This window comes from Hipposideros armiger, unplaced genomic scaffold, assembly GCF_001890085.2.
Source record: "Hipposideros armiger isolate ML-2016 unplaced genomic scaffold, ASM189008v1 scaffold_556, whole genome shotgun sequence".
NCBI lineage: Eukaryota > Metazoa > Chordata > Mammalia > Chiroptera > Hipposideridae > Hipposideros > Hipposideros armiger.
The window spans coordinates 778,528-790,962 of NW_017731906.1; the positions used below are offsets into that span (position 1 = coordinate 778,528).

At 44.2% G+C, this 12,435-nt stretch overlaps 1 protein-coding gene across 11 annotated transcripts in view; it reads right to left on the reverse strand.

Moving 5' to 3' along the window:
• The window catches only part of TENM4 (teneurin transmembrane protein 4), a 601,437-nt gene that overhangs the window by 176,554 nt on the left and 412,448 nt on the right, over nt 1-12,435 (reverse strand). For all 11 annotated transcript variants that reach the window (XM_019623651.1, XM_019623656.1, XM_019623660.1 and 8 more), the window contains 3 exons: nt 11,726-11,896; nt 4,393-4,607; nt 2,351-2,561 (listed from right to left, as the gene is read on the reverse strand). In XM_019623651.1, the coding sequence (XP_019479196.1) occupies nt 2,351-2,561; nt 4,393-4,607; nt 11,726-11,896 (597 nt within the window). The remainder of the gene's footprint in view (nt 1-2,350; nt 2,562-4,392; nt 4,608-11,725; nt 11,897-12,435) is intronic.

A 12,435-nucleotide genomic window follows, 5' to 3' on the forward strand; every position in this document is an offset into this window, starting at 1 on the left:
ACGCAGCCAGGCCTGCTGAGGCAGAATCTGCATTTTCATGACACCAGGTACTTCTTCAAACTCTGTGAAGCACAGTACAGCTTACCTGCTTCAAAAGACATCATAGGGTTAAGGGAGGTGAAGGCAGATTTCATCATTTAGGCGAGAACAGGTGAGCCAGAGGGAAAAGAAGACCATCTCCTTAATTATGATAAAGCTCTGACAAGGCAAGAGTTGGCAAAGGCGTCTGACTGTACTTACATTTTGTTTCTCTAAGTTGTACGTCTAATTAAAAGTCATTGTCTTTGGGGGTTTGTATTAATATCCTTTCGTATTTATGCTCAGTTATTACAAGTAAAGAATCCTGATTAGTTCTTAGCAGGCACGTGTCCTGTGCGTCTTGGTGAACCATGCCTAAGAGAAATCAGGCTGAGCCCATGAAGCTGTAACTCAGGCACCACTAATGATGCGATAATCATGCCCCTGAATGGGATCTGCCATGTAAAAAAACAACAGAGTCTGGAGTCTGGCAAACCCCACAGAGTGACAGCCTAATTGGCGGTGAGGACCAGCCCTGGCTGTCCGGTGACAGGGAAGGGGGCTGCACCGTTAGCCTCGGGGGTCACGGTAACTGCTGAGCCGCAGCCTCAACGTCCAGAATCTCGAGAAACCAAGAGCTGGATAACTTAAGTAATTTGTGCAGGGTCACATCACGGGTTAGTGGCAGAGATTCCCAACTGAGCGGACTTTCCACTCTACTACAAACGGCGGCATTCAGGGAGCAAACCACAGCCTGCCACGGCCAGGACTGCGGCTGCTGACAGCCCTTCCAATGGGGGGCTGAGTGAGCAAAGGCAGTGCTCGTGTTCATTCCCTTATTAACCGGGGGAATCTGTACGCTGGGGGCTGGCTGGATGTTGCAGGGGCAGAGGGAACTACGTCAAAGTCCCTGTCCTTTGGGCACTCAGAGACCAGCAGCTGGAACAGACGCTTCCAAAACAAGGACAGCACAAAGGAATATTTCCCACATCAGGGCTGATGCAGTCTGACGGCCCCACCTCTGTCAACTTTGCCAAGAGGGTAGAATATTGAGACTGCAGTTCAGCAGAAGCTTATAAATCATGCCCTGTATTTAATGGAAAGGTATTTTCTGCCTCACCAATAAGGGCAAGATTGCAAATAAGGGGAAAATGGCCAGAAAATAACGACTGCTGTTTAGGAAAAAAAAAGAAAAACTAGGGTCTTGCAAGAGTTTTAGGGACCCAGGACCAGATTCAGAGTTTTTTATTCAGCTCCATTTTTCGTGCCAAGAGACACACTCCCAGCCAAGGACTAAGACAGAGTTTTGAGGTGAATTCTAAACCACATGTAACTTTTGATTAGGCAGAAACCCCATTCCCAATCATTCTGATTAATGACGTTTTGTCTTTCTGTAGGTTTTATTCTCCTATAGGAGATTTTATCTCCAGCCTATGTCATAGTGTTTCCCATAGAAACTCAGAAAAAAATTGTTTTCTGAATTGAACCACTGACCACTAAGTCCTACAGCATGCTGTGGGGGTCTCAGGAGGAGGCGATTTCAAAGACATATGTGGGTAAAGGAGATAAATTCCTTAGAACAGGATGCCAGGCTCCCCAGGCACCCACAGGCTTGTGAGGTGGCCAAGAGGCTCACCCTGAACAGAGAGCTGTGGCCCCCTGCCACTGTGAGACACTGAAGGTGCTAAGCACTCATTTAAAACATCAGGACAGCTCTATTCTCAACAAAACCCCACTCTGCCTGATTTCATTGTTCATCCAGCCCTTCGCATTGCTGCTACTCTCACTCTTTCTCCAAGCCTTTATCTTATTTTCTCATCTGCCAGGGCTTGTGGGCTCCAAAAACAAAACAAACAAACAAAAACCCCCACAGAAATGCAAATAACAAACCAGTGAGTTGAAGCAAGGCAGACTATAAACCACATAAAGGTGTTGGAGAAGTGACAAGAAAAGAGATGTTGCCTCCATGTGGCTGGTCACCCAGGGCTCCTGTCTCTTTGTCAGTTTCACCCCTTGGTCTCTAAATGTAGCTGCTGGTGCACTCACAATGCCACAGACAACACAAGAAAGGCAGTGGGCAACAGCTTTGGGCTCAGGTCCTGGGAAGCCAGAATGGCCTTCCAGCTCCTCATGTCACTCCCTTCCCTTGTTTCCCTCCATCTCACTCCCGTCCCTGGTTCAGCAAACCTGGTTAGGATGGCCAGACTGCAAGTGGTCTCTACGGCTCTGGGCTGGACACATTCCCCTGTCAGCTTCAGCCCCCAGCATCCCCCAGCATCTTCTCATGCAAACAGACAGTATCCCAGACTCCAGAGGGGTAGAGGTTTCTTACCAATGGCAGTGGTGAGAAAAGAAACCACTTCAGACTCCTTCCCGTCATTGTAAAAAGCCAGATGCCAGATGCCCGAATCCAAATATTGGATGAACCCCGTCTCGTGGCTAGAGGGGGGGACGGCTCCCCGAGACTGGCGCTGGGGACCCTCCAGGCTCCGTGCCTCCTGGGTCAGGAGCCTCCTTCCATCCAGCAGCTCCACAAAGTCAAACTAAAGTACAAAGAGAGTGTAATCAGCAGTGGACCTGCTTCACCACAATGCTAGCTTCTTTCTTCAGGCTCTTCCTGGAGAAGACCCAAGGAAACACAACCTGAGAAGGGCAAAAGAGGCCAAAGCCACAGGAAGGTGGATTGACCAACTCCAAGTCCTCCTCAGACCCTAGTTTTTGGAATAGTCTCTGTGAATGCAGAATAGTTAGTGGGTTCTTCTTTGGTCTCCAGTGGTGGGGACATGATCAGAAACCCAGCCACTTAATGGCTGCCTGAACTCCCACTCTGCGAGTATTGGCGGGAATCCCAGGGGTTGAGGATTGGGACTGGAGCCCAGGATGTGCCTTAAATGTCGGTCAAGTGCAAATGAAAAGTTGATTTATATCTGTCTTCCTTTTGTCAACGATCCTTTCTAAGCACTCCAGTTTCTGCGAGCAGTTTTAGGGGAACTAAACTGGATTAGCTCAAAACTCCATCAATAGATTCTGTGTCAAACACAATTGCCAGTTGATCTGAGCTTGCCAGTATGAGCCTCCGAGTAATAACAGATGGTTAAGTCCAGCTGGTATACCAGCAAGCAAGTCGAGCATCTATTTATCTATCATCTATCTATCTATCTATCTATCTATCTATCTATCTATCTATCTATCTATCTATCATCTATTTTCTTTTTCTTTCTTTCTTTCTTTCTTTCTTTCTTTCTTTCTTTCTTTCTTTCTTTCTTCCTTCCTTCCTTCCTTCCTTCCTTCCTTCCTTCCTTCTTTCTTTCTTTCTTTCTTTCTTTCTTTCTTTCTTTCTTCCTCTCTTTCCCCCTCTTTCTCCCCCTTCCCCTCTCCTCCTTCCTCCTTCCCTCCCTTTCTCTTTCTCTTTCTCTTTCTCTTTCCCTTTCTCTCTCTCTCTCTCTCTCTCTCTCTCTCTCTCTCTCTCTCTCTCTCTCTTTCTTTTAGAAAACCAAGATAGATATACTCATATGTATTCTACTCCAGTGTAAAAGAGTCTGAGGCATGAAGTCTATTGTAGGACCAGCACTGCAGTTCTACAAAGAAATCAGGGGCCTAGGCTGTCTCTATTTTGCTGTGACTCCACCCTGAGCACATGTATTTAGCTTTTACCTAAAATTCTTAAATGAGTACTGGGGCTAGGACGACTGCATTGGACCTAGGCATGTCTGCTGGGTGCCTATGACTTATGTTGCTCCAAACTCAGAGCTGGGAGGACCTCACAAAAGTCCGTTCTTTACCTAGCCTGACTGGTAATATGTCAATCATCCTGGAGGAGTTTTTTTTAAGTGTTTCCGATGCACATGTGTCTGAGGAACTGTGAAACTCTGAAGGGGAGGAAGAATGTAAGAGACTGGGGGAGTACTGTTTATTCTGAGCCAGGCCCTGCACTAGCTACCTTATAAATGTTATTCTTTATTCTTCACAACAGCTCTGAAAAGTGGGCGTCGTTATCACCACTTGATAGATTAGGAAACTTGCTCTGAGAGGGTTGAGAAATAGGTCTGAGGTTTCATAGCTGATAATGAGAAGATTCAAACTCAGGTCGGTCTGACTCCAAAGTGCATGCTTCATTTCTCTAGATTACATTTCCTAGATGATTTAACTTAGGAGACTGGGTGATAGCAGAAAGGCTAGTGAGAGATTTCCTAGATTTCTCCTCTTAAAAAGTCCCAGGAATAGAACCCCACTCATCTGAAAGGCAGGGTCTGGAGAGAGGACAAATGGAAGAATGCGCTATAAAATATATGAGGATCCAAGTTTAAGCATTAGGCTTCTTGACTTCAGGTAGGTGACCCTGGACATCAGCGGGGCATGTGGGGTTCCGGTTACCTGTGTATGTGAAGGAGGAAGGCCTTTTCTGCCATAAATGCCAACCAAAGCCGCCTTTCCCAGAGACACATTGAATTTCAGATGCACAGGATGGTCTATGAACACCTGAGATCTCCAGAAAGTGCCAGGAGGGATCTTCTGGGATGCCCGTCTCCCCACGTCGATTTCTCCCGAGTCTATAAAACTGTCCTCTGGAAAGAAACTACTTGGCTTTCCTACCAAGACACAGGGAAGGGAAGACATAAACAGGACGGTTAGCCACAAGTGAAACAAGGGCTTAGAGCATCCAAATCAGCAGGACCTCACCCCGCTCACCCTGCTCTCTACAACGGTCTGCTGCCAGCCCCCCACCCCCACCAGTCCCTACTGAAGAGTAAGAACGTCCAGGACTTTTTTTTTTTCTTCCAGTGATACTCAAATTGTTCTGCTAAAAATATGCATTCTTCCAAAGCAGTATGGGCCCTCCCCAAGGGCCATCTGTTTACTGCATAATTCCACAGCTTGTTAAGACATATTTTGATCCTGAAAATAATCATTTGTGGTCACAAGAGAATAACTCTGGGCGTGTGTGTGTGTGTGTGTGTGTGTGTGTGTGTGTGTGTGAAAAGGCATGCATGCTAAAATAGAAAGGATCGAGGAAACAAGGTGTTGTTATTAAATTTCTAACTCAGAATGGTTCCGTTCCCCCCCCCACACACACACACACCGCCGCCCAGCAGTGGGAAGCATGACCTGAGTGGAGTAAGGTATTTTACAAGTTGACTAGTTTATGTATAATTGGAAGTCAGATTGTGAGACTGATATGTGGATGAGGGTTTGTTTTGGGAGGAGGGGTAGGATTGGGGAGGAGGAGGAGGAGGAGGGTACTTCTGAAGGAAGGAAAAATGCTTGTCTAGGATGGGGGGGGGTCTTTGAATACCATTTGTGTGCTCAGAGTGGGTAAAGTTGAGGGACTTTCTGAAATTCACGCATAAAGCCTATGACCCAGGCCCCAAACCCTGTAGGCTGTAGGCGGGGTGGTCAGGAGTGGTAAGGTCTCTTGACCATTTCTGTCACCAATCAGGAGAGTGACAGCTTTCTGGGGGCACCCCCAGTACCAGAAAGGAAGGCCGCTTATCAAACTTCCTCTATTTAGTAATTAAACACACTCACATGTGAAAAATATAAACCCTAACTTCCTGCCAGACATCGGCCTTCTGAGGAGCCTGGGAGAGCGCAGGGGACTCCAGGGGTGGTAGAAGGCCACTGCAGGATGATGACAGCCAAAGTCAAGGCAACAGACTACATCTTATTTGTCAATAGGAAGCACCCCCTGGGTATCTTAGTTTCCAAGTCTATTGTGTTGTTAGAGATGTTAGGAGAGACACTTTAGAGAACAAGAATCCATTTGTAAAGAAAACACATTTATGGGAACTTTTTATAAAGAGCACTTGGGGAATGAGAAATTAAAATGTCTTTTCTTCCTAGCTTTGTAAGATTCCTTACAAAGCACATTTAATGCTGAAATGGAGCTTGGCAGGACATTGTTGTAGTCATAAAATATTTTACTGTTTTAAATAATAAAATTCAATTTAAATGTTAAACTTCTCCATATGTTATCATTCTCTTATAAACTCCTAGGCAGAAACATCAGGTTTTTAGCTTCAAACCATTAAATGTTATTTTAATTAAAAATATGCCAACACACACACACAAAAAAGTTAAAATGCATGCTCTCCATAAAAGTACCACGAGTATTCTGTCATTAGCATGGGAAAGAGCTTGCATTTAATTCCTTTATGTGCAGAATGTGCCCCAGACTTTTACCTTGAAAATGCAGCCACTCACAAACCACTACACTGTGGTTCAAAGTTCAAAGACAGAAGCTAAATTGACAAAGCATTCAGATGGGAGAGAATTACTTTTGCTTCCTCCTTATCTGATTTTGGGGTCCCCAATCACCACAATCCTTTTACAGTCCAGGTAGAAAATAGAACACCCTTCAGCTTCCAAGTCTGCTCAGGAAGCAGAGCTCTGAGGGAGTAGGAAACCAAAGCAAGATGAGTTCTGAGCTTTTTGCTCCTAGAAAGGCATAGAAATAAGCCTTAGATTTGCTAATTCCAAGGACTCCTTTCCTTAGTGAGTAGGTGGGAGTCAGTGCTGGAGAGATTTGAGAATGGTCTGCCTTCACATAAGCCCTATGTCTGAGGATAAATAACAAAAACTTCTCCAGCACTGTTGGCATGCTGTTGGAAAGCCATGCACAGTTCATTTTCCCCTTCAGTGAGCATGTTTTCTGGAGACACCTATTGTATCGGCTTTGTTCTGAAGCCTCACAGGTCAGAGGTCGAGGCCAGACACTCTCTGCGGAGGTCTGCAGCCCCCAGAGGCATGCATAAGTTGGCTTTTAACCTGGAGGAGGGGCAGAAAGGGGGGGGGAGGGAGTTCTTTTTCTCTAGCACTGTAATATTTCACCTAAGCAGGCCATAATGGGAGAAAAAAATTGTCTTTGGTGTGTGTACAATGAAATAAAAATAGTAAATTTTGGTCTAGGGCACACCCCTCACCAGGACTTTGACTTTTTTGGCTGAGACTGTGAGGGCCATTCTGGGGTTTTGATTCAAAAGTGAGCTTTGTTTGTTTAAAAAAAACAACAGTGAGCTTTGTAACAGACGTTATCCTGTCCGTATTCCTTAGGGAGGAGTCCATGGTCCAGCCTACAGGCAATGTTTACCAGGAGAAAGGATTCCCACCTGGGAATTTAACCTCTATCACTCCTCCCCTCCGGTCCCCAGTGGTCCTCATATGGGTCTAACCGCAGGGATGAGATAGAGGCTTTTGAGGGAAAAGAGCTACAGCCCACTGAGTGCCTTGACCTGATGGCAAAGAGGCATGAGACTGGCTGGGCTAAGGGCCGTTCAGACCGAAACCACTCTCATCCTATCCTTTCCTGCCTTTTCAAAACCCTGCTGCCATCCTCTTTCCAGATCCTATAACTTAAGATTCTTTGTTCCCGATTGTTACACCCAAGCTGTGAGCACTAGGACAGAAAAGATCTCACTGCATAGCAACAGTGACCAATGGTGGTCATGAGAGAGGACAGAGGCAACTAGAAGAGGAAAGTACTGTGTATCAAATTCTTTTTATCCCTACGTACAGTCTGGAAAATAATGATGATGATGATGATAATAATAATAATAATAATAATAATAATAATAAAATAGTAGTAATAGTAATGAAGAAGGTACAGGTAGTAGTTTTAGCTACCATTTCTTAAGCTTCAACTACATGGTGGGCACCTTCACCTATACTGGGTCAGTTAATTCTCACACTACTAAAACGTATACACTGAGATTCAGGATGCTTAAAAAAACATTTAGAGATGAAGCCATTTGGGGTTCCCCTTTAAAAGATGGCTTCTTAAGAGCATTAAACTGATAAATGATGAATTAAAACTCTTCGAAGATGTCCTCAATGGTGGCAGAGTGTGCTGTCCCTTTTTCAGAGCAAGAGTCCAATTTAATTCATAGTCCCAGCAGGCTATCAAGGCTAGACCAGGCAGATCCAAGGCCCACTGAAGAAGTTCCGGGCATCTTGAGGTACAAGAAGTTGGCCATTTTTATGAAGTAGGAACCTGCAAACAGGTCTCAATGTTTAAAGGGTGACAGTCAGTGTCTTAAGACATTCATAAGAAGGACACTATTCAATCAGTGGGTGCCCCCAGGGGTTTAACAAACAGTACAAGTGTAACTCAGAATTAGGGAGCACCAACAGAATGCCTACGTTTCACAGGGCAGATCTACTGGTAGTGGTCCTTTCTTTGTAAATAGAACAAATTCAGCCTTCCTAGATCAATGCTGTGCAAATATCCAATCATGTCTGTAAAAGAAATTTCTCAACAAATTTCTGAAATGATTGGATAGCTCTGTCAAAGGCGAGAGACTTGGAGGAAATGAAATTCCATGCACTTCCCAATCACAGTCTTTTCTTTCCTGAACTGAGATCTATCTATATAGGCTCTAAATTCCTAATCAACTAACGTTCTCCCCCTCCTTCCACCTTTTTTGGTTCTTTTCAATGCAATAACTTTCACAAAGAATCCTGTAGTTTCCTTAGCAACTGTTTGAAATTTATTTGGTTATCAAAATAAGCTGTTTCATTTTGAAGAGTCCAGCTGAGCCTGCATGCAGCAATTTGCATGGTTCAAACTGATGGGCAATTTCGATTTCATTGCAGAAAGAATATGCTATCCCTAGCCCACCAATTCAACCATCAGAAATGCTTGTTTATTCAAGGCTTCCCCCCCCCATCTCCATTAATGCATAACATAAGTTCTTGTGGCTTTACTTCGAAAAGCTGCTGTATTTGGTTTCTGTCCTATGACAACCCTGAAATGGTTACAGCCACTTTGAAAATATAGTGTAAACAGTAGTTTGATGTTATTCTCAAAGATGTGGTGAACATTCAAAATACTGATTCATCATATGTTTCATTGTATTATTAAACAATATATATCCTTTAAAAATATTTTAAAAATGCCCTGAACCTTTGTAGCATCTTTGGGAGGAAAATGTGAAATAGCCTGGGTTTCCAAGATTCTAATAACTGATATAGAATGGCTTGTGATTTGAGTGAACAAGGAGAAAGGAACTAACATTTGCTGGGTGGCTCTTTACCATTAGTCTTTGAAAAGATAGGTGTTATCACCCTTGTTTTCCAGATGAGGAAACGAAGGCCAAAGGAGATAGAGTGACTGGCATGAGTCAACAAGGCTGATATATGGCAGGGCAAGCATTCAAACTCTGGGCTGTCTGGCTCCAAGGCCCTTTTATCCTTGTTCTATTATACCCCATTGCTTCCACCATCACTGTGGAACAGGTTCTCTAATCTTAATTCTGGAATCAGCTCTCCTCTTTGATACCCTCTGAAGGGACAGGAAGTATGCACTCACATCAGGGTTAGAGACGTCCCCCTTTGAGATGTGTCTAAGGAACTGGATTTTTAACATCACAATTAAAAACATAAACTGAGTAGACATTGGTTTGACCAGGGTAAAGGAAATTAAAAACCATGTGGTCTCACATAAATCATAGAAAGCTTTGTCCTTTGTTTTTCCAGACTGATGTATTTTTTTGTCACAGTAATTTCTTTTGATGCTGACCACTTTCCAGCACTATATTGCATTGTAGGGGTTTTTAAACAGGATTTCCATTTGCATTAGTAATGACAGATAATCCCTTTAAGCAAAAATACTCCAATTAAAGTAAACCAATAAGCTGGTGCAATTTTATTTTGTCTCTTATCTGTACCTCCTGCTCTTTGTCTAAATAACCCACAAACTAATTTCATTAGAGTGAGAGATTTCAGATAGACCCAACTCCTGTTTAAAGAATGTTTGATAGAGATCATGGAAGGGAGAAAATACATTTTGCTAAATGAGGCCCTTGAGCAATGGTTTGAGGGTTAAGCATATCTTAAATCTGTGTTTGTACATGCAGATCTAAAGACAGTCTTCATTTTATGGTATTCGGGCATCCAACACTATAAATGGGCTTGGGCATCACAACCCAACAGGCAGGACCATGGACAGGGCCAATTTGAAAAAAACTTCTGCAGAGCCCTGTGGTTAGTCATATGATAATTCTATCACTAATTTCATATATAGCACTTGCAAATTAGAATGGACGTTGGAAATAATCTACCTCAATAACCTCCTTTTAAAGAGGAGGAAAACGAAACCCAGAAGGACTATTCAAGGGATTTGCTTAAGGTGACATCACAGGTTAGTGGCAGCAGCTGGACTTGAATTTGGAGCTCTTGACTCCTAACCCAGAGCTCTTCCCATGGTACTATGCATAATCCTTCATATCCTAATAACGGGCAAAGAATGTCTAAATTATTCAGTGCTTTATGACTTAAAATCTTTATAAAGGGGAAGATGGGCTCTGCCCCTCAAAGAGTAGGCAGGGGGTCTGACTTGGCTCTGTGGAAATAAGTGACCCAGTTCACTTCCCTTAAAGATGACCACCAGTAAAGAGTTTATTTTGGCCTTCAAGATCATCATTCCAGAGGTAATGAAGAGATACTCAATAAGCATAGGTAACCCTGTTAACCAAACTGATGCCTGGAAGGCAAATCCTTGAAAGGACAGGGAAGCTCAGAAGCCATGACCTCTCCGAGTTAGCTGAGAGGAGAGGAGAGGAGTCTAAGCAGTGAGGGTTGGATGCAGCTGTGACCACTCTGCTGACGGAGGTAACACCGGAGACATAATCAGGACACAGCAGGTGCAGGAGAAAGGATGGCTACGCTGCCCAGAACGCCCACCAGGCTGGCCTGTAAGCGCAGACATTTTTCCTGGTACCAATTTTTGTGAGTCTATGGCTGACAGTGAAAGAATTTGTATTGAGGGCAAGTTAGACCCCTAAGGAATTCAGAACATAGGTCTATGAATGTCCCACTTAAGAATGCCAAACTCCAAATGTTACCACCATGTCCATCACTGATAGAAATCAATTTGTGTCTCTTTGTACAATGGGGTTTCTCATCCACATCTCCTTCAGGTTAGTTAGGTAGTCAGGCAGGACAGGTAGGACAACTTTAAGAGACAGCAAAGGCCCTGTAACCACACAGACCAGGGCTCAAATCCCAATCTCCATTATTTACTGGGGGGTGACTCTGGCCAAGTCACTTTATTAATGTGATCCCGAGTTTTTGCATGTAAAATGGGTATAAATGATTATACTTACGTCACAGAATCTCTGTGAGAATTACATGTGAGATGCTCTTGACAAAAATCTTTGAAACAAACACACTGTACAAACACTAATGATTATTGTTACTGCAGATGCTGAAACTTGGGCTCAGGAAAATTAAGTGACTTGCTCAAGGTCCCATAGCTGGTAAATGCTAGAACACGTGAACTGGCATTTCCAATAAACCACAAGGGTCCAAGGATATTTGAATCACAACACTCTATCTACCCACCTCCCCATATCTACCCATCTCCCAGAGATGCCCACTCAGCCCATGAGGTTGCCCCAGAAAAACTCTTCTTGATCCCCCACAATCAAAGATGCCATCCCAGCAGCATGAAAGCCTGTAATGCTTCCCTCGAGGCATGAGATGGGAGACCGCTGAGCACCGTGCACCCTGCCGAAGCCCTGCTATGAGCTCACAGTGACAAGGAACTGCAATGAAGACACAGGTGGATTGGCAGCCGGCGTGGAGTGCAGAAGGATGGAGGAAGTGCCAGGGCATGGAGCTGTGAGTCAGGCACATGACGCACATAATGGAGTTCTCCTTGTTCAAAGGCAGACATAGAGGACTCACAACACGGACAACACAGCAACCCTACCTTCTGTAGCTCCTTTGCCTTTCCTGTCAGGGATCTCTAACCCAGTGCCCCCTGAGGGATACAGGGAGACGTCCGTTGGCACAGGCCAACTGCTGGCTGTGTCCTCCGTGATCTCATACATCTGCCCCTCCATCGGCTGCAGGTGCCAGTTTAGGCCAAACAGGTGCATGGCTGTGGTGAGCAATGAGAAAAGTCATCTTTTTCTGCTGGAGGAGGAAATGGAACTCCCAAGCCATAGGGGAGGGTAGGTGGGGTGGGGAACAGAGAAATTCAGGTCAGATCAGTTCAATGAATAGCCCCTAAAGAGAGCTCTTGCATTGTCAAGCCCTACATAGGGAACTGGGGGGCACAGAGATGGTCAAGGCATGGACCCTGCCCTCGAGGGCTCACAGTCTGGTGGACCCGGGATGGGGGAGTTTCATGAGGTTTAGGACTTTTGCTTTAATTGAGGGTGAAAGTTGCAATTTATATCACAAAGGGCTAATTTCCTTAATATAAAAATAACTCCTACAAATAATAAGGAAAGTCCAACAACTCAGTAGGAAAATAGGCATAGAATATGAACAGACAATTTACAGAATATGAAATACAATTGGCTCGCAATGATATGAAAAATCACTCATAGTGGGAGAAACACGAATTAAACTTTGAAATATTATTTTTCACATATGGTTTGGCAAAGATAAAAAAGGTTGGAAATATACAGTATT